The 21833-nt window shown below is 34.7% G+C and overlaps 1 protein-coding gene across 2 annotated transcripts in view; it reads right to left on the reverse strand.

Moving 5' to 3' along the window:
- LOC144444555 (uncharacterized) overlaps positions 1-21833 on the reverse strand; it is a 44018-nt gene that overhangs the window by 19273 nt on the left and 2912 nt on the right. Inside the window, exons 1-3 of one of the 2 annotated variants that reach the window (XM_078134009.1) lie at positions 15145-15234; positions 14628-14725; positions 14019-14189 (exon numbers count right to left, since the gene is read on the reverse strand). In XM_078134009.1, the coding sequence (XP_077990135.1) occupies positions 14019-14189; positions 14628-14725; positions 15145-15172 (297 nt within the window). In that variant the 5' untranslated portion in view covers positions 15173-15234. Of the gene's footprint in view, positions 1-14018; positions 14190-14627; positions 14726-15144; positions 15235-21833 lie in introns of those variants that run through there. The other variant, XM_078134008.1, reaches the window with a different exon arrangement.

The raw sequence follows: 21833 nt of genomic DNA on the forward strand, positions 1-21833 counted from the left end.
ACTGTGTTTGTCAACTGTAGAAGTCTAACAATTTGATTATATTGATGGACATGGGAACTAAAATCCCACTTAGCATGTTGACAAAAATGTAACAATGGTTTGTTGTGATCAAGATTAGCACAGTAAAAGTTGAACCACTCTCCACTGTCTGAAGATTGAACTCATTCCAACCTGGTAGATGTAATTTGTAAACAAACAACTGTACAATATCACCGTTGATAATAATGTCTTGATACAAGTTACCTCGGCTCCATTCTTGAGGGATTTTTACAAAATCTCTGGTGCATAAATTTAATCATTTATGTATATTTAAGGGAAACCATGCAGGATTCCACTTTTTGGAGAAAGGTTTACAAATCTTTACACAAAGTTGAAAAAACATGGCAAGCACATTCTAAGTACTGGAAAACACATTGGGGAATGATAGAACAAAAAGGTGCAAGTTTAGTAGACCATGTTATGTTATTGATACTTTACTACACGACGTAACATGACCTTTCATTTCATTGAATGCTAGGATAACAGAGCAAATATTCTTGAGACATTATGGGACAGAATCGATGTTTTAAAACATTTCTCTTTTTTAAAGTTAATACTTGTATTCTTTCCTCATACTTTGGTAAATGTAACTTATCTACACACTAAGGACATTATCCTTGGACAAAGAATAGAAAGGTGATAATAAAGTGAAGAGAATCAGCTGGATATGTTCTCACAAGACATGTCATGGTAGAACAATACATAACAATAGGTAACTGGACTATTGTTAGGATCCCACACTATATTAGGATATGGGACTATTGTTAGGATCTCATGGTACAGGTACAACACAATAGTCAAGACAACACAATACAACATAACAGTCACACTTCACACTTCACACACAACTTTCAATTTCACTTTCAAAACATGATATCTGTGGTAATTTTGAGAACTGTAAAAATTGTTTTAATTTTTGGATCTTGATTCAATCTCAGGTTTTTGCATTTTAGTAGAATCTGTATCAGTGGACCAGCAGTAAGGATTAGACAGCATTATTCTGTTATTCACAACCAACTTTTTCTATATTCGTGATTACACCAGATAACTACATACTCAAATTTCAGAACTAATGTAACAGCTGCCTTGAACCATTGGTCAAATACACATATTACTTTGAGTAGGAGAACAACATTAGTAAAAACCATCCAACAATAAAAATACCGCCAATGGCGTTGTAGCACAACTGTAGTTTTTAAAAATGTTTATCCATATGCTAGTCTATGCTAACAATAGGTGTTTATTTGCTGAATAACTATCCAGATGCCTATCCAACCATGTTGCTATCTTTACGATAAATGCTATCATTTGGCTGTTGCTATGGGCGTGGTCATGTTGTTAGATATATTTGCATACATTTGTGTATGTTTTTGTTCACTCAGGGGTTTCATTATAAGCCGGACGCCGGAGAAAATACCCGCCTACTCTTGTCATTTCTCCGGCTACATTTTTCGAGATGATGACAGAAATGACGTGAAATTTAATCAAAGACTGCTTTGTAATGTAATGGTCATAAAAGAATGATTTTCAGACTACAAAACTGCTATAAACTCTTCGTAAGAAATACATCGTGTGACAAAAGATTATGACCTTTGACTTAGTTTGATACCGCTGTCCAAGAACATGCAATGACAATGGCTTGGTGAAATAAACAAAATACATGTAGCTTAGATGTGATCAAACGTCAAACGCAACACTCTATTGATTTCATGACTGTTTCATTGTCTTTTCCATGTCACACAGTTGCGATCAAAATGATACAAAACTTAGGAAAATATACGGAATAAAATCATTCTCCCACCACTAATCGCGAATATAATAGTATTTTACAACTATTCATTCAATACTATGATACCTCAATTTAGTGGAAGGATGAAAATTTACGTCGTTTATCGAAGCCCTTAGCTGAGGAGACAAATCCTAGACATAATCAGAATGACTTCCTGTGTTTATAGATAGTAACAGATAAGATTTGAGGGACTGACTTGGCGCATACCATTTCTCTCTAGGGTTGGATCATAGCATGTTATTTTTTAATCTAAGGGAAACTGAAATGGATGGTGACCTTGTGTATTTTTTATCGTATGACGTTTTATCGTTTACAAAGTAAATAATAATAAATAGCATAAATGCTCAGATTTGAGAGCATTTGTGTTATAAGTTTGACAACCAACCCACACACCCAAAATGGAATGAGCCACTAATCATTACGTGTAAACTCTACACTTCACCCTGTTGGTGATTCAGTGAAATAAACTACAACATGGAAAGTACGTAATTATGGTGTGTGACTAGCGATTTAGTTAGTGTTTTGAAGTTTATTTTTGTCAATCTCTCAGTCGTCCTGTATATATGTTTGAGGCCAGTAACTGTTTGGTGTGTGTGTGTTTGTGGGAGGGGGGGGGGGGGGTTTGTACATGTACATGTGTGTCTGTGACTGAACTTGATGAATGGATGTAAAACATGTGTGTATTTATTATGTAAGTGTTTATGCCAAAATTGGTGCCAGTTTGAGGTTTCCAAGTCGACATTGCAAAATGAGAGGTTGGTACACACAATAATCATTTATATGATATTTACTTACTATGATAATAGTATATTATATGTAGTATTTTAGGACAGGTCAAATGTTTGCATAATATGAATGTCACTAATTTCATGAAAAAACTGGAACGTTTATTACTTAATGTTTTGTTTATGCATAAATTATTAAATGCTGAAAAAAAAATGACTTCCAAATCTTCCCTGTTGACTACCAGTTTTAAAAAGTGGTAGTCAAAGTGACTACCAACTAAAAAAGTTAATTTTGAACCAGAGGTCTTTGCTTGATACAGGCTTCATTAAACTATCAAAGGGCCAATATAAAGGTAATGTGTTCATGTTTATCATAATTATTACCATAGCTATGAGTTGTAATGTACATACATGTACATGTACTCTAAAATCCACCATTTTGAACATGAACTGAGTGAAGGCATAAGTCGAAACGATTACTAACTTAGTGGGCTCGCCAAGTTCATGGAATTACACCGACAGTTTTAAGAATTTTCAAAACCTACCAATAAATCACATAACACAAATTTTCTTCAGAGGAAACCTGACGTGTTATTTTTTCTAAATTGAATATTTAACCAGTAAATGACAATGTATAATTAATGGTGTCTGTACTTCTGAAAGATGCTCTAAATGGCCTCTGAAAGGTTTCTGTTTTTCAAAAAAATTTCACCATGGGAGGGGGGACACCCCCCTCCCAAACCCACCCCCCGCGCCTGCATAGCAGGCGAGGTGCACGCTCCGCGTGCACTTCTCCGCCTACTATTATCATTTCTCCCCCTACTTTAAAACTTAATGAAACCCCTGTCACTTGTGTATGAATTCCTGATATTGTCTTTGCAATATACGTGATCATTTGGCTGTTGCTATGGGCGTGGTCTTGTTGCTAGGAAAATTTACATACATTTTTTGAATGTTTATTCAATTGTCTATTAAACCCTGTTGTTATCTTTGTGAAATACACCACCGTTTGGCTGTTGCTATGGGCGTGGTCATGGTTACTAGGGTATTTGCATACATTTTTTGAATGTTTATTCATCTGTCTTTCTATTCCTGTTGTTATCTTTGCAATATACGTGATTATTTGGCTGTTGTTATGGGCGTGGTCTTGTTGCTATGCAAATTTACATACATTTTTTGGATGTTTATTCAATTATCTATTAAACCCTATTGTTATCTTTGTGAAATACACCACCGTTTGGCTGTTGCTATGGGCGTGGTCATGGTTGCTAGGGTATTTGCATACATTTTTTGAATGTTTACTCACTTGCTTACCAGATGATGTTGTTATTTGACCAAAATATACTGTCATTTGGTTGTTGCTAAAGGGTGTGGTCATGGTTGCTAGGGCCAATTTTGTCAAAATGTTTTTAAGAAAATCTGCAGAATAACAGTTTCAGAAACATCTTGCCAAGTTTCAGACTAATTGACCAAGTACTTTTTGAGATATAAGTTTTTGACCAAAAATGAACATTTTTACACCTAATTTGCATATCACTCATGGAATCATGGTATGCTTAATATTTCTTCGTCCATACATCCCTAGATACATTCCCATTAAATTTCAGCCCAATCTGCTCAGTAGTTTTAGAATTATAGATTTTTAACCAAAAAGACACATTTTTAGCCCTAATTTGCATATCACTGATGGAATCATCCCGTCATGAACAAATCTTACTTTACACCCCCTTAAGAATGTTCCCACCAAATTTCGCACCAATCTGCCCAGTAGTTTCTGAGTTTAAGTTTTTTGACCAAAAATCACATTTTTTGACCCAAATCACACACCTGTGATGCGATCATTTTGATTTGAACAATTTCCCAACTAGACACCCAAAGTAATGGACCCACCAAATATCGTGGCAATCGGTTCAGCGGTTTTTGACTTTAAGTTGTTTACACACACACACACACACACACACATCCACACACACAGACAGACAGACGCCGGGCGATCCCTATAGCACTACTGAACAAGTTCAGTTGTGCTAAAAACATAAATACTGAGATCAACAAGACAGAAGTCATAGAATGATGTATATTTAAAGGCCTGGGATTCAATCCCAGGTTTTAGCATCAGTGTAATCTTAATCAGTGGAGTCACAAGGATTAGATAGTACTGTTCTGTAGATCTGTCAGATAACTGTTTTTCACGTGTACAGTTTAATCCTAATCTAGAATGGGCCTTGTAAGGAGACATTGGGATTATTGTTCAACATGCAGGGAGTATACTTCAAGGGATTATTCTATTGTTCAAAAACATCTTAACTGAATATCTCTACCTGCCTGATACATGCATTACTAATTCACAAAATACTTCCCTGTGTGAGTTGACTGTTAAAATATGCATGAAAGAGTTACAACTATTGGTGGTTTATTACCACTAAATCATTTCGATATGAGCGCATGGTTATGATTCATGGTTATTTTGTTTACTGCAGACAATGAAATATTAGGAGTCAGCGTTCATTTTGTTACTTCCGGTTATATTTCCTATTAAATTGCAATGTAGTACATCACAGGATGTTTTATTGTTTATTTAAAAATTGTACCAGCATGTTACCTATCTGTCTATTTCACCCCAACACCTGTCTATTGCATCCTTTGTTGTAGCTGGCAGACAGCCAGCCAGGTTTCCTTTGTGAATTGTTGAGAGAAATTGACGTGTGGTGCACCAGATGGTTGGGAGAATAGTTGAAATGTGATGAAATCAGCATGAAATTAGGAATGAAATGAACGCCGATAATACTTTGCATGTTCTGACATGTACATCTACTTTCTAAATGTTCCGATCAATTGTTTTTGTGTTTTTATTGAAAGTGAACATCTGTGCAGTTTTTATTCCATTCGGTGAACCGATAACATCTTTTTAAGTGCCCACCAATATTTTGCAGGATTCCCTCTACAGAACTCTTTGCAATACTGTAGTCATGGAGAGTTTTTTGACACTGTATTTATTTTAGCGGAATATGCACAAACACCTTTTCCGCATAAATGACTCCTGCTAACATACTTGATGAGTTTTCATATTTCTATATTCAGTTGTTATAAAAGGTGTCAACAACAGTTATACTGAATACACCGACCAGATTAAGTTCTTTATAAGTAGTATCAACTTCCATCTTGCAATGTCTATCAAATTAAAGTGTTCACACCATGGCACATTAATTTCTTGACAAAATCCTAGGAGTGACTGACTAACCTGCTAATATCTATTCACCTTGTACCATTTTACTAATTCTTCTTTGTATAGTAACTATAGTTTTTAGTATACAAACAAGCGACCTATCGGTCAGAATAGCTCCGCTGTTTTTATTTTATTTTTATTTTTTATTTTTTATTTTGGTGACATGTAGAAGTGGTTCAGTTCTTCAGCTCTTTACTATGCAGTTTTGTTTTAGCGATGCAATAAAGTGGTTAGTGGTTTCATATGATGTCTCACTATAAAACACATTTTACACAGAAGTTGGTAATGTATTGTACTTTTATACCATAGTCACCATTTTATAACAAAAATCTACAGTTATGAAAAATTGCACAAAATCTCAGAAAAAAATGACTGGGAAATGCACACACACACAAAAAAAAAAGAGGATTTTGAGGTTGGCTATAAATAATTCCAGTGTCTTACAGCTTTAACCCTGGAAAATTTTAATGATGAATGAAATAAACTAGGGATCTAAAATAATTTTGAGGCAATTTGAATTTCAATTTTCTAACAAATTTACCAAGTCAACAACATTCAACTTGTACTAGTTGTAGTAGATATATATATAGGGAAGAAATGTATTAATCGCCATCTTAGTTTCTGTACGGCGACAATCCCCAAGTACCCGAAAGAGAGTCATTCTCAGCCATTGACAGGGTTCGACACTGGAGTAAAAAAGTCACTATCCCACAGGACTAGTAAAATTGATAACGTAGTAGTCCTGCAAAAAATCTGGTGGTCCTATCTTTAAGTGCTTTCGCTTGTTCACTTAGGCTCTTCATTTCTCTTAGTTTTTGCTCAACTTCTAATTCACTTTTCCAAACCCCATATTTATTTCAAACCGTGTGTTGTAATTGAACTGTCTATTTCTTTGTAGTTGTTTGTGCATCATCAACTCATTACTGTAATTTTATTCTCTTTTTTATGTTTTGGAGCTTCTTCTCTTTTTTGTTGCTTTCTGTGAGTAGTTTGTCTTAATTGGGGGGGGGGGGGGAGTAATAAGATGTTATGTGGTCTTATTTCTAGCTCATAACATTTCTGGTACACATTGATCTAACTATTGCATTTTTAAAAGACAAAAAATTACCTTCCCATGGAGCAAGTCTTTATAGTGTTGTCCTTAGTGCATATTAGAATGTATTTACAACATAAAAATAAATAAATTTGAAGGTTACCAGCAGTTACAGCAAAATTTTGTTACTAATTACATGTACAAGTCACTTCGTCTATTTTCGTGTCTATGTACTTCCGGGTTGACATAAACGTTAAACGTTATAGTACAGTCGACCCTATAATTACTAAGAAATGACAAAACCGTTCGCAAAATAAAGTTCAGGATTTAAATTTTTCAAACTGAATATCAATATCCACTACACATTCAATAACTGGTTTCGCGTATTTAGAAATGTGCCCCAAAACATGAACACGGAACACGGAACACGGAATCGCGATTCGTACCGTGTCAGTGTTACTAACTAAGTTAGCAGTTTCATTGTAGGCTGTAGGTTGTACCGGTAAAAAAACGATCATCACATCATGTAGGAAGTACAAAAACATAGAACACGTTGTTTTCTTGCTGAATAAACTCACTGAAATAACAACACGGTCAAATCGCGTCTTCGATTTTGACAGCCACCATTGTTATGATTGAGCTTCACTTACTTCCGTTGAACGTGGCCAGTACAGTGTAGAGGCCAGCCTTACCCTTATTATACACAAATCATCGTACAACTAATTTTATTGGCTATAATATTAGCTACATTTGAAAGGTCTCACTTGATTGGCTCATCCTTCGCTATTCCCGTTTTCAAGAGACACCCCGCCAGAATAAAGTGCCACGTAGTACAGCAATGGCGCGAGATCGCCTGTTGGGCGACTTTCCCACCGGGTGTGCTTTTCGAAAACTACACAACACATGCTTTTATGACACGGAATCATAGAAAATCTACCCCGTTTCCAAACTAATCGTAATTTTATCGCGAATAGACAACCGGAGTTGGTCAAAATAGCAAATTAAAAATCAAATGACCGTGAATTCATCATATAGCCGGTGGTTGAAGTGATCTTTTTTTAAATTTCTTTTCATCACAAAAACAAAATCTGTGTGATCAAAAGTGTTGTAAACTAAACCAGAAAGAATTATCGGACTGGCTAAACTTCCCGCTGAACTGGAGTAAGGTCCAAGCCTCGATAGTACGTGAGCAAATCGTCTCAAACTAGCGATACAACTTTCAAAATATAACTTGACATGTCTTCATTTGTTAGAGTTATACAATTCAAGACGGGTTTTCACTCGAAAGAAACAATTCTGTGAATAATGACATTCTGAACGCAGCGATTTCTCGGACGATGTTAACACTGTAACGTACGGCTGGCAACGACTTGCTTCCGGGTTAGTCCCTCGTACATCCGGGTACTTGAGATTGTCGCAATTTTGACGCTGTAATTTTGCCACCAATATTGATCGTACAAAAACAAAACTCCATAAATGAACCACAAAGTACTTTCCCTTTCAAAATGTGGTAATTTTAGAAAGAGTATTATCGTTTTTATTGACGACTGACTCTGTCAAAAATCGTCCCATACACTTCAGTTCACAGGCATTCAAACTTGATCATGAGGGAGGTGCATATACTGGAATGAACCATTCTGTAGGAGGGGTGGATGGAGAATTGGATTTGAAGTTTACAACCCTTTTTCGAACAAATATTTGTCATTTGGGCGCACAATGCGTAGAATTAAGACTATAGCACATATTACATTGCTTGTTTGACGTCAATAGTGTCTTTTGAAAAGTTGCACTTTACCTAAAGTCTCGCGGAGTGATTTCCAATATGGCGTCGGTCATTATACTCATTAACATATTCATTTTTTTTTCAAATTTCAAAAAAAAAATCATAAAAAATAGAAGAGAAGACGTGCTGACTTGAAATTAACAAATCTAAGTAAGGTACCCTCTGTGCATCAACACACCACATATCAAAGTAATCTGACTTAAAGTTTATGAGGAGTTGATGAAAATGTCATTTTGGGAAAAAAAATCATAAAAAATTGAAAATGGCACAGATCAACTTGGCATGAACAAATCTGAATAGCCTCCCCCCAGGGAACATGCACACCAAATATCGAAGAATTCCGACTGTCACTTTCGGAGTAGATAGTGAAGATATAAAAGTTTGACGGACACCTATGATTCACTCTACTCTCTATACCTCAATACCCACCTATACCTAAAGCTACGCTTTCAGCTTTCGCTGACAGCGGAGCTAACAAAATACCCCCCTGGTAGAACGAGGATTAAACTCAGTCTCATGGCATATTTGTTTTGTTTCTGTAATACCTAAAACCATACATTTTGGGTTTTTTTTACCCCAAAATATATACAAAATGCACCTTGTGGTATTTGTTTAAATCGAATCACCCTTGCATGTTTGTTTCTTAACAGAGACTGATAAATGTCTTTATATATTTCACACATATTAATGTATTATGATAAATGCATGTGTACTAATAAATATTAATGTCTGCTATCCCCTTCCAATTCTTGTAATTCCTTTGTGTTCAGCTTTTCATAATCCAGTTTTAGTAAATGTATATTTTTTTCATTTAATTATCTGATTATGCTATCTTAGCAGGGCAACACCTAGTCAGAATTTTTGAACACTTTTGAGGTGAGTTTTGTAGAGACCAAGTTTTCATTTTTTGTTTTCTATTAGTTACTAGTATTAAAAAATTTCTAATGTTAATAAACATTACACAAACCTTTTGAGTTGAGTTTTGTAGCAACAAAGGTGTTGTTTTTTTCTATTGCATTATTTTTATTTACACATAATATTAAAATATTTTCATTACCTTTTCTACAATTACAGACTGACTTCATCTTTGTTGTAACTAATGTAACTACTTATCTTTGTCTACAGATATTGAGATAATAAATTTTGATATTTAAATTCTGTTCATGTTTTGACATGAATTCACCATATGTATATACCAAGGGAGGGGACTCCCATTTCTTAAAATAGGCATGTATCATCAAACTGCAGCTGTTTACAACTAGAACATACACATACTGTGGCCTTGGGGAACCATTTTAAAGTTTTAATTCTAAACTTTCCTGCATCTTTCCTACTGCATTAGTCAATATTTAGCAAAATACAATACATGCCTATACACTGAAAAGTAAACAAATTAAATACTATACTCAAATACTAAATAGTTGAATTTCTTATTTGAGAAATAGTGTACATGGCATATGTGAAAAATGAGGATAAGGGTGGGTATGAGACGTGGTATCCATAAAGCAGTACAAAAAATCAAAAACAAAAATAATGACAGATTATGTGATATTGAGAAAACTGTCTAAATTTGATGTATTTACATGTATAATAGACTAAAAATATCACTTTTTTTTTCAAAATGTAGATCTAGTGAAAATGGTTGTGGAACAACTTGAGTATCTTTGTTTCTAAAAAATGTGAGTTCTTCTATAAATTTCATTATGCTACCCAGCCTTGTTATTACCTAATACTGAATTTCAACTTTAGTAAAACTACAAAAATTACAGCTGACAAAGTTATTCATATGAAGTGCATAGGAATCTCTCACATCATGGAAAAGTCTTTCTTTCAATCTCTGCTACTCCAAATCTCTTACTAGTACATCCTTCCACTCGGTTCTCTCAAGATCTATCTCTTTCAATAGTACTTTCACAGCCTTCTCCATTTACCCTTGAATCCACATTTCTAATTACCATACAGTAATTTTATTTTCCATTTACTTCTGCACCTCAAGCTCTGCTTGCAGAGATTATGTCTTTCATATGAATCTTCTCTGTTATCATTAATGCAGCTATTCATTACGATTAGCTGGTCCTCCTTCAAGTCACAACTAAGATCTTTTAATCTCAAAATCTCTTTACAGTTATGAATTTTAATTAATCCTGTTTTTCCAAATTGTAGTTTTTTGTGTGTAAAGACAATAGCCTTCTTGTAGAAAGAGAATTAAGCAGCTAAGTTTAACTTTAAGATTGTTACATTGTAGGTGTTACAGTCTGTACTGGTTCCCAGGAGTATTGCTATGTTAAGTAATGTAACAATTATGTGTAATTAAAACTGTCATGACTAATTAAGCTTCTTTCTTGGTTGTAGTTACATGGAGTTTAACAGGAATACACCCAGTAGGTTCAAATTGGCAAAATGCCACCTTTGTCATGTACATGCAGACAAAGACTTGAACAGACAAAGAAACACACTACCAGTAGTTCATCTCTCTAACTATAATTTTCATCTAGTACATTTGCTAGGGTTTGGTAACCCTTGTAAATTACACCAAATCTGGTAAAAAACTGACATTGTTTCCCATACTGTGTACCATAATATTGGTAGTAAATCCAAATAAAATGACTGAGTGATAAACTGGGCACCTACTTACCACCCCACATAGTAACAATCACTTGTTAAAGAGTCAATTCACTGATATCCAAATACAAAACAACTGCTATCTTAAAACATTCATAAAACAACTTGTCTTCTATAACTGTGAAGGGGAGAACTAAATCACTTAAACTCAAATAGCTATTTATACTGTACCACTATTTTATACTAAGAAGACATCCTGGAATTGACTCTTATCTCAACTGTAGCTAAGTGACTGAGTTAAACTCCTGTAACCCTTTGATTTCAGAAAGTCCATATAATCACAACATTAAAATACACATTAGAAAATTATGGGACTTTTATAACAGCATATATCTGGTGTACTATAATTTCATGAAATCTTAACCTTTTAACTTTTGAGTTTTGTAAAGTGCATTGCGACTGTTAGGTGATGTGGATAAAATTTCATTGCTATTAATTATTATATCATGTATGGGTTAATTCACAACAATGAACATACTGGGAACTTTAAACAGGAAATACATATATTGAATGTCATATTAAATCATAGCCATAGATATGAGTGTAGGATAGCAGACACACACAGTCATTGCTATATACTCACAGACAGACTGGCTCAAAGTGTGAGAAATGACTAATAAATATTTCTATAATTATTAAGTATTTTCACACAGGATGTTATCAATGATAAATGGTCTGAACATTTCAATGTCTTTTACTTACAAATTACTAGACCACAAGTGTGTGATATATAGTATTACTGCATCTATTGTCATGCAACTAGAGATACCACATGGCTTTGTTCTACATCAGTGTAGGTTTATACAGATTAAGTAGATTTGTACTTTAATGAATTTCTTTTCTGTAGATGCTACATGTATTGTGTTAATCAAAGTACAGGTATTCAATGCAATGTTCTCACATTAGTGTTGTCTTATCAGTGGAGCCATACAAAGGTTAGAGTTAGGGACTAACTTAGAGTTAGGGTTAACAAAGGATCATTATTTTCTTGTAGACCAACTTCACCTTTAGCACAGTCAGACAACTATTTTCTCACCTAAATTTTAATCCAAAGGTTGCATCAGGCTTGAGATGCCAGTGTTTCAATATCAGGGCCTCGCATTAGTATTATCTTATCAGTGGAACTGTAACGATTACTTGGGAAACCTTTGTTCTGGGCCAATGTCTTTCTACAGCGCTACCAGACAACTACTTTTCACATTCAAATTTTAAATCCTACTCTGACATGGGCCTTTAAAAGAATAGTATACACGCATATATGATAGTACTAATATGTGATTGGATTAATAAACAATGAAAACCACAACATTTCAAAATTTGTTTACTTTGTGTCAGCTCAACCACAATAATAGATTATGGACTCTTTCTTGTACGTTGGAGATACATATATATATACGTTAGTGAAAGGGAGAGCTATTACAATATTTATCTGAGACTTACACAGATTGCCATAGTTTGAATTGTGTTGCTCTAGAAGCCTTGCAGGTAAAATAACAAATTTTCATCTTCTCAAAAACTGACACTGTATTTACTATTTTAGTAAATCTGTGCGTTTCATCCATTCTGTTCTTCTATATTTTCTGTAGTTATTACTCTTGAGAAAGGACAGACATCTTGTTTGAATGTATAAATTGATGGTGGGACCCCTTCACAATTTAATACATCATAACAGTTCTTTTATTTCCTATATAAATTCATGAGTTTAGTATTCTAACCGAACAGAGTAACATGACTGCCAAGCTGTCTTGTTATTTCTGAACACCCTCTTGGTATAATAAAAGTAAATCTCGAAACCACTTCAATTGTATGTATAGTAACTAGAGTATCATAACAGTCACAAGAGCCAAGATTTTGTCTTCCTGAGGTTTGGCTGGCTACTACAAACAGTATTACTGGTCTTTGTACACTTTAATGACAACATTCTAGTGAGAAAACTGCATGCAAATTGTAATAACATTTCTGACACATTTGGTGCAATGAAAGCTACTATATTCCAAACATTTTTCTGGAATCTTTTTCATTATTTGTAGTAACTGCCAAACTTTTTCCCGAAATCTTTTTCATTCCTTTTAAATGCCATGGAAGCTTTTCTTCAACTTGGAAAACTCATTCTTGCAAACCAGGGCTGATATTTCTTTGGCGACACTGTGAAATATCAAGTCAGTATATCTTCAATGGTGTCGTAAAAGAGGCTGTGGTTTATGACAATGGGAAATCTATATTGTATGAAGATTATTTGAACAAGACATACACTGTTATAGTTTATACCACAAGACCACAAGAGTACTGGCCAATCCGTCCAAGCCATACCAAGTTGTACAGGATTATACCACAAGACCACAAGCGTACTGGCCAATCCTTCCAAGCCATAACAAGTTGTACAGGATTATACCACAAGACCACAAGCGTACTGGCCAATCCTTCCAAGCCATAACAAGTTGTACAGGATTATACCTCAAGACCACAAGAGCACTAGCCAATCCTTCCAAGCTTTACCAAGTTGTACAAGATTATACCACAAGACCACAAGAGTACTGGCCAATCCTTCCAAGCTTTACCAAGTTGTACAAGATTATACCACAAGACCACAAGAGCACTTGCCAATCCGTCCAAGCCATACCAAGTTGTACAAGATTAAAGCCATGAACAACAATCACATCAACATGACCTTGTAGTTTTTCATCTCTAAAACCTAATGTTGCCCACCTTCTTACTTCACTTGAAGTCCTACATGTTTGCGTCCAACATTTAGTCTAGCTAACAGATTAATAGATTTAGTCAAAATTTAAAACATATCTTACCTTCTTGGCAATCTGTGTGTTGATGACTTTCAATTTTTCATCAAGTTGTTTTCTTTTTTCTAAAACTGCTTCTTTTTCTGTCTTTGCTGTCTTTAGTTGTGCCTGTAGAGAGTCCCGCTCCCCACCTTCCTCTGTCACTACCTCATTCTGAGGTCGTTGTTGCAGACATTTCTGTAGTTTTATGTTAAGTATTTTTGCTATAAGCTTAATTGCAAACAACAACCACTACAGAGTCACAAGGATTCTACCAGTATTTTGATCAAGGAATAATGTCAAATGATCAACGTAGGACTAACAACAAAACTGCTTTAATATTAGGAGGGGTGTTTGACCAAAATAAGCTTTCATTAAACAAAAATAATTTTATTTTTCAACACATTGAAATAAACTTGCTTTCAGTAAAATAACTTTTTTTTTCCTTTGGCAGGAAAGGAAGCAACTAAAGAAACATAGGAGAGACATAGTTTGGATAAATCATAATTAATGCAAAAAGAAAATAGTGAAAAATCAAGGTGCATGAAAAGGAGAACTGGTGAAAAAATGAATGCAAAACATACAAAGAGCAGTTGAAAATATTCCAAACATTCACTTCGTAATCAAAAAGGATACAAATTCGTCTTCTTTGGATCTAATAGTGGTCATCAACATCTCAACATCATCGTCTAGTTTCTTCTTACTAGGGGCCTTCAACTTCTTCCTGTTGAAGTCTGTCAAGAAACAGAAGGAAACATACTTCAGCACAGGCAGTAGTGACATATGCATACCAAATATGTGTCTTTCTCACAAGTAGGTACAAAACACTTAACAAATATGTTATATTCAAATAAACATTATCAAAGTCAAATAAAGATTGCTATAAATCGTATGTCCTCAGGTGACTTTAGCACATAGCCACAACAGTGATTATTTTTTCCCACCAACGTGACTAAGATTCACTCAAATATTTCCTGTTTTAAGAAACTTTTTCTCAAATGCCATGTTAATTTTGGTTAAAAACAGATTCAACACTTTTCTCCTGCCAATTAACATTAACCATTATGAGTCTCAAACTGCACAAATGCAAAAAAAAAAAAATTCTTGAAATGTTTGAAAAAAATCTGATACTGAAATTTAAGCCATATCCTACCATCTTGTTGGGGGTAGATAGAATGCATTGAATCCAGACACACACAAAGACAATATGACCAACACAAACCAACACTAGACTACCACTCCACCACTCTTGACTGTTTGCGTATCAAAGTCTACCTGCTTCTTAAAACTTCTCACACTTATGCAAATTAAGGTTAAAGTTGAGGCTACATCACATGATTTCTAAGACTAAGCTTTATTGGTTGAGAGTGATTCAAACTCCACAAATCACTACTGCTCCTATTACGAAATGGTTTGACCCAATTATATCTACCCCTTTGCTATTAAATGGTATGATCCAATTATTGGCGCAACATGGGTAAATAGTACTGTACATACACATGTAAAATTAGCTCTTGATACTATGACTTGTTTTGAAAGTTAGACCGAGAAAAGAGATTTGGTCAGAATTAAAATCTGTCCTTTCACTTTACAAAGTGTAATTTACAGTAGCATTTGACTGGGTTGTGAGGATACCGCTGTTGCTATAGTTACACTACTGATTCTTGAATTGAAATACAGAGCAAACAGGAAGTGTTGACCAGGAAAGTATGTCACATTATATTTTATGACCATGAGTTGATCTGAGTTGAGGTTATTGTTATAGTTGATAGATAACAGCACTGTATGTCATCATTCAACACAACATGGTTGGAATTGAGGAGAGTTTTGTTTGCATTCATTCAGCTAATAAAATGGCAAGCCTGCCGAGTTCATGCAGCAGGAAAAAATGTTATTATCTGTCAAGTATGTCTTGTTCAAGTACAACAGTCATCTAAGTTCACTTTAAATGAATAATTGGCTTTGATCATGTTACATGTCTTCTGACAAATGTAAGTTTGATATTAGTATGAAGATATGAATTTACAAGAATTATGATGGAATATTTCTTTCTGTCAGGTCATTATCAATTGTGCACAATACAGGGTTATATGACAAGTGAACATTATGCAGTTCACTAATTGGAGACATGGAGGGGACTATCCCCTATATATACAAAATCCCTCAGGATATCTTAGGGATATTTAGCCTGTTCACCACCTTGAGATACAATGTACATGTACCTCCTATATAATTAAATGATCAATGTATCTCAACAACCTACATGTATGCAGTGAAGAAGTTATTGGATGTTTACAAATGGCAATCGTAAACAGTAGTCTGGAGTGGTCTTATTAGGCCTACATATTCTTCAATTTAACTATCATTATTTAATTTTAATTGTTGGTTACAAAATCCATGAAACCAGGTTGACAGAAACATCATACAAACATTGCTACACTACATGTTGTAGGTTTACTTTTTACTTTCTTTCATGCAACCATGCAGAAACCAATACAAAACTACACATGCTACATTTCAAAAATAGCAAGATTGAATGAATACATTTTCCTACTTTAATAGTATATTTTGTCTAAATGAAATGAACATGTCACATGTATACAGACATCAAATGCAGACATCAAGACATTGGCACCCAAGTGTCTACATCTTGTTGAAGTACATTTAATGGTTTATTTCATTCAGACTAATTAGTAATTGCAACAAGAAAAGTATAGAATGTGGTTTCTTATTGGGTTCAGTATATAAATGTAGTTGTATGAATGGGAGATAGTAAACAATAACCTGGAATGAATGTGTGTGTGTGTGTGTGTGTGTGTGTGTGTGTGTGTGTGTGTGTGTGTGTGTGTGTACATGTATTATGTTAATATATGTATGTATGTATGTATGTATGTATGTATGTATGTATGTATGTATGTACATATGTATGGATGAATGTATGGATTTATTAAGTGTGTATAGTGAAAACTTCCCAGTAACACCAACAAGTGGTTGGGTGGTAGTGAAGACTTTGTGGGTAACACCAATCACAATACCACCTGACGTGATTGTAAAATAACCCATTGTTATCTAATACTATCAACACTTCATTTCAAAACTTTTAAAAACATTATTTGCTCCAAATTAGAGTAACTAAATCCCACGGCTACTTGACCTGAATCGAACAAACACCGGATTATTGTCTCTGGGTCTGTATCTTTTGAAATTCCATGTCAAGACTCTGTAGAGAAATGTCACAGACCACCCAATACACAAATTAACCAGACAAACAACCCGAAAATAAGAAAACCAATATTTCTATTGATTATTCACTGACCGACTTACACACATTATTTATATATTAAGACCACCGTCAAAGCAGCAAAGTGGCCCCACTTCCAAGAGACAGGGGGTCTCACCTTTGAATACGCAGTTTCCTGTTGCAAGCCTTTATAGTTTACCGTGTTTACAAATAATAATCGACTGGCCTTTCAATATCTCATGATCTGTACAGCTTTGTGTGCATGGCCATTTCAGGTATGCCTACAACTACAAGTTGTATGCAAAAATCTGTTTGTTTTCTTTACGTATTTCATACAACATTGAAAAGTAATCTACTTTATATTATAGTTACACAATTCCTGGGCATAAGTTTCCAAAAAGAACAATACCGTTGGGGATATTCTCACACACTTTTTTTTTTAATACAGGAAGTGACAGTGACAATAGAGCAGTCCGTGGCCAGACACTTAACTTAATTTGAATTACAATAAAAAACCCAAACCCCTTTCAGTATTGTACATATTTCTTGGAAGAGGTTATCAACTCATTCCAGCAACAATAAACATATCTCAATCTGGATATGAATTTAAAGGCCGAGGTCTCAATCCTTGGTTCTCACAATATTAATATCTTATCAGTGAAGCCATAGTGATCATGTATTTTTATTCTGACCAAATTTCTATAGATCTACCAGACAATTCTGTACAGACCAAAATTTCAATCTAAATTGAGCTGGGCCTTTAACTTCCTCTATTGGAGGGGATGGGGTTGGGGGTGGGGTGTATTTGTTTGCACAGACAAGACTACAAGTTGAGCAGAACAGGATTAATCCTGGTTAAACCTATACATGTACACATCCTATTAATTCTTCAATTTAGTTGCACAACAAAGTTCTAACCTTGACTCCAGGGAGACAATTAAGTCATGGCTGACACCATCATCACACTTAATGATAATACTATTAATAGTATTACTTGTAATAATCCTAATATTACAGGTTATTGAGTTCTATTAGTCTGTGAGATACATTCGTGCCACGCTATCAGCCAGCACTCATCGTCATGATTAAGAAGCCTGATAGGGGTGAACAATATGATGTATCTTACAGTCTAGAGTCCTACATGTATATTCTGCTGTAAAAATACAACAATACATGAATAAACATATCAAGGAAATGATCACAGGTTTACACTTGGATGGCAATACCAAATTAACATCATCTACATACTACTACTACTACTAGCAGCATGGCAGTGTTCTCCCAAGAATTGTTCACAGAGAGATACTATCACCTGTAGCTACCAGTTAAACTGCGGTCAGAAAAAGACATAAGGTGATGTAAGGTAAGGAGACCAGAAAGGGAAAATAATGGACCTTGTGACTGTTTTGATGCCATAGAGTAGTTTTCCATTTCTGCGCCTCAAGCTCTGCTTGCAGAGATTACACACTACATTAAGTATACTTTACTATTATTATTATTATTTTCACATAAAAGGAGAGCTTAGAGAAAGATTTTGACACATTCATGGCATAGGTACAGTAAATGTACTTTGAAATTATAAGCAGCCAGGGTATCCTTGTTACCATGGTAACATGTTATTTGCTAAGGGAGAACACTCTAGTAGTACATGTATATGGAATTCTAAATGTCTTCATTATCCTATGCTGTCTTTATATAATACATCTAGTGTAAACCCCAGGAGAGGAGAACACTGGAATAACAAAGTAAGTCTTTGGGTAGGAATTTTAAATACCAGTAGATGTAGATTATATGCCTACTTCAGTTCTGAAATAACATTGTGTGTGAAGCCAGTATATAATATAAATTTGTAATTTCTGTCAACCCTGTGACATTTCAAACAAAACATGTCAACAACTAACTTGCCATGTTTACACAGTTGATATACCCATGATATTTCAAAGCCCTTATATGAACTTTGAACCCTATGATTTCAGGTCAAAGAAACTGTTAGTAAATTTTGTTCCACATATTTTTGTCTGTGATGAAAATAGTAACATGTTGTTTAAGAGTGTTTTAGTTTGGAGCAGGTAACTACATAAAATCTACCTGAGTTGCCAAGCTGTTTTACACGTACCTGGGTTCACCATAAAAAATTATGAGGCTTGTAGGCATAGAGTGAAATCTGTACTAGTTCAAATGAAAATTCATCTGTGTTGGTAAACCACAATAGTATTGAATTAAATTTGTTCCAAACTGTTGAAACACAAACTTGAAAATTGCACCTGAAATTTTCCACTCTTCTGACTTCAGTCTTTGTCAACAGGCTGACCCACTATTCTGTGACCTTATGGACATGTGAGCATAATAAGGGGGTCAAGTTTGAGTTTGGAATTAAAAGTTTAATTTTATATTGTCTGTACAACTTTCTATCAGATTTCTTCCAGTATGATGAATGAAATGATCACAACCCTGATAGCGGGCAAACCATTTTTTTTTAATTTTCAGAGTTACTTACGACTCTTTTGATGTGACTACTAGTACTGGTGTAATATTCCTAGTCTAAATTACTTTACTAGCAGTATATACGCATCATAAATTGTGACATACTTCAGTTTTCATTCAAATTTATTTTCACTCGCTGACTGCATTTGGATTTTGGGTTACCATTTCTGGTCCACTAAATTAAAGGTGTGAAAATGATAAGTTTTCACTACAATTTTCAGCTGAGCTCATAGTTGATCCCCCAATATCAAAGAAACACTGCATGTAGCTAACTGTGGCATTTAGATGTTATTCCCCAATATTTGTCTTCATTCTGCCAAGGAAAATAAGACTCTTTACAAGTGACCTAAGGGGCCTTTGTTACTACGAGCCAACAGACGAATAGTGACAACCCTTAGGTCACATGTATTTTCCCGCTGAATGAGAAAAATATTGGAGAATAACATAATGATACTATTGCCACTAATATTTTTTTAAAATCGAGGAAAGTAATAGTAAATTTTAACGTTTGGACTCATATTTCGAACACTGCATAACCAGTAATGTAGATACCCGTTTTTCCCCATTTTTCGTTCTACATGTAAATGGCTCGTGCATGGTACAATTCACAGTAAATGAATGGCAGAAATCAGCTACGGGTTAAAGGGTCTAATCATCATTCTATCCCTAACTCATACCCCCTAGCTTTGATGTAAATACATGTATGTATCTTTTGTGCATCAGTCTACTGTTCTAAATTCTGCGACAAGATCAAACACAAGCATGAATATACAATGTAGCTGATTTCATGGTGTGATAATTTTCGATTGTTGAGTTCGGATAGTAACAAATCACATTTTGATAATCTTAGAGGTATTTTAGGGATTAAACATGTTTTCACGAAATCTAAATACATGAATGTCACATGGTCATGAACAGATTGAAAAAAAAAAACACTGCACAGAATCTACCAGGTAACGCATCAGCTCAGTTGGCTGAGTACCCTGGGTAAAATTTCAGGGGATTTGAGATAGACTCCGAGTCCTACATTGTAGATCCTACACATGAATATAGTTATGCATTGAATGACAGTACAATATAGTTATGCATTGTAGGACAGTACAATACAGTTATGCATTGTAGGACAGTACAATACAGTTATGCATTGTACAACAGTACAACATAGTTATCAGGGCCCGAAATTAACAGTAGTCCCATACCCACAGACCACCAATTCTGGTCATGGGGCTACCATAGTTTGCAGCTGATAGCCCACTCAGGCTACCACTGATTATGTGATGAGGATGGAAGATTTATGGAAATCAAAGTATTTTAATAATACACATTTTTCCAATAGAGGAAATCTGTTTTCAGTTCAGGAATATCGGACTACAGGTCACAATCCTTGGGCTAACAATTTCTGAAACTGGTAGCCCACTAGGACTACCAAAGAAAAAAAGTTAATTTCGAGCCCTGGTTCTGCATTGTACTTGATCTAGAATGTATTCTGTCTAGACAACACACTATACGTATACACATGTACAGGATGCACATATTTCAATCAAGAGATTGGATTGCAACAGATTGAACTTTGAATAGGGATTTCCCATAAATCTGTGGTTTTCACATTCACACAGTAAACTACCAAGTCATGTTGTTATTCAGTCATACTCACTGTAGACACGTGATATGTTATCTAAGGACACATCATCACTCTATGTGATCGTCAATCTTTCACAGAAATCTAAACTGAAAAAACACACAATCTTAATACACTCTATACTACATGTATATGAGGCTTTGGCCTATCTCATTAATTTATCTTCCATAAAAGTTAGAAGTCAGAAATAGATTCAATATATACCTTATTCTATATTATGTATACAGTATACATTATAATTTATTTTGTTTCAATGTTAGTGCTATATCCTTTTTCTTTTATATGCTAATTTTGCTCAACATGAAACAAAATAAACAACAGAGCTTACATATCAATACAGTTTACTATATAGTATATATATGTATGATTACACACAAGACTGGACCTGTTACCAATGTATAACCGAAACAGTAACCAGTGCTGGTATAGCCGTAGTTTCATTACAGAGGCAGTGTGGTCAATGTATCTTAACTTAGAA

This window comes from Glandiceps talaboti, chromosome 13 (genome assembly GCF_964340395.1).
Source record: "Glandiceps talaboti chromosome 13, keGlaTala1.1, whole genome shotgun sequence".
Taxonomy (NCBI): domain Eukaryota; kingdom Metazoa; phylum Hemichordata; class Enteropneusta; family Spengelidae; genus Glandiceps; species Glandiceps talaboti.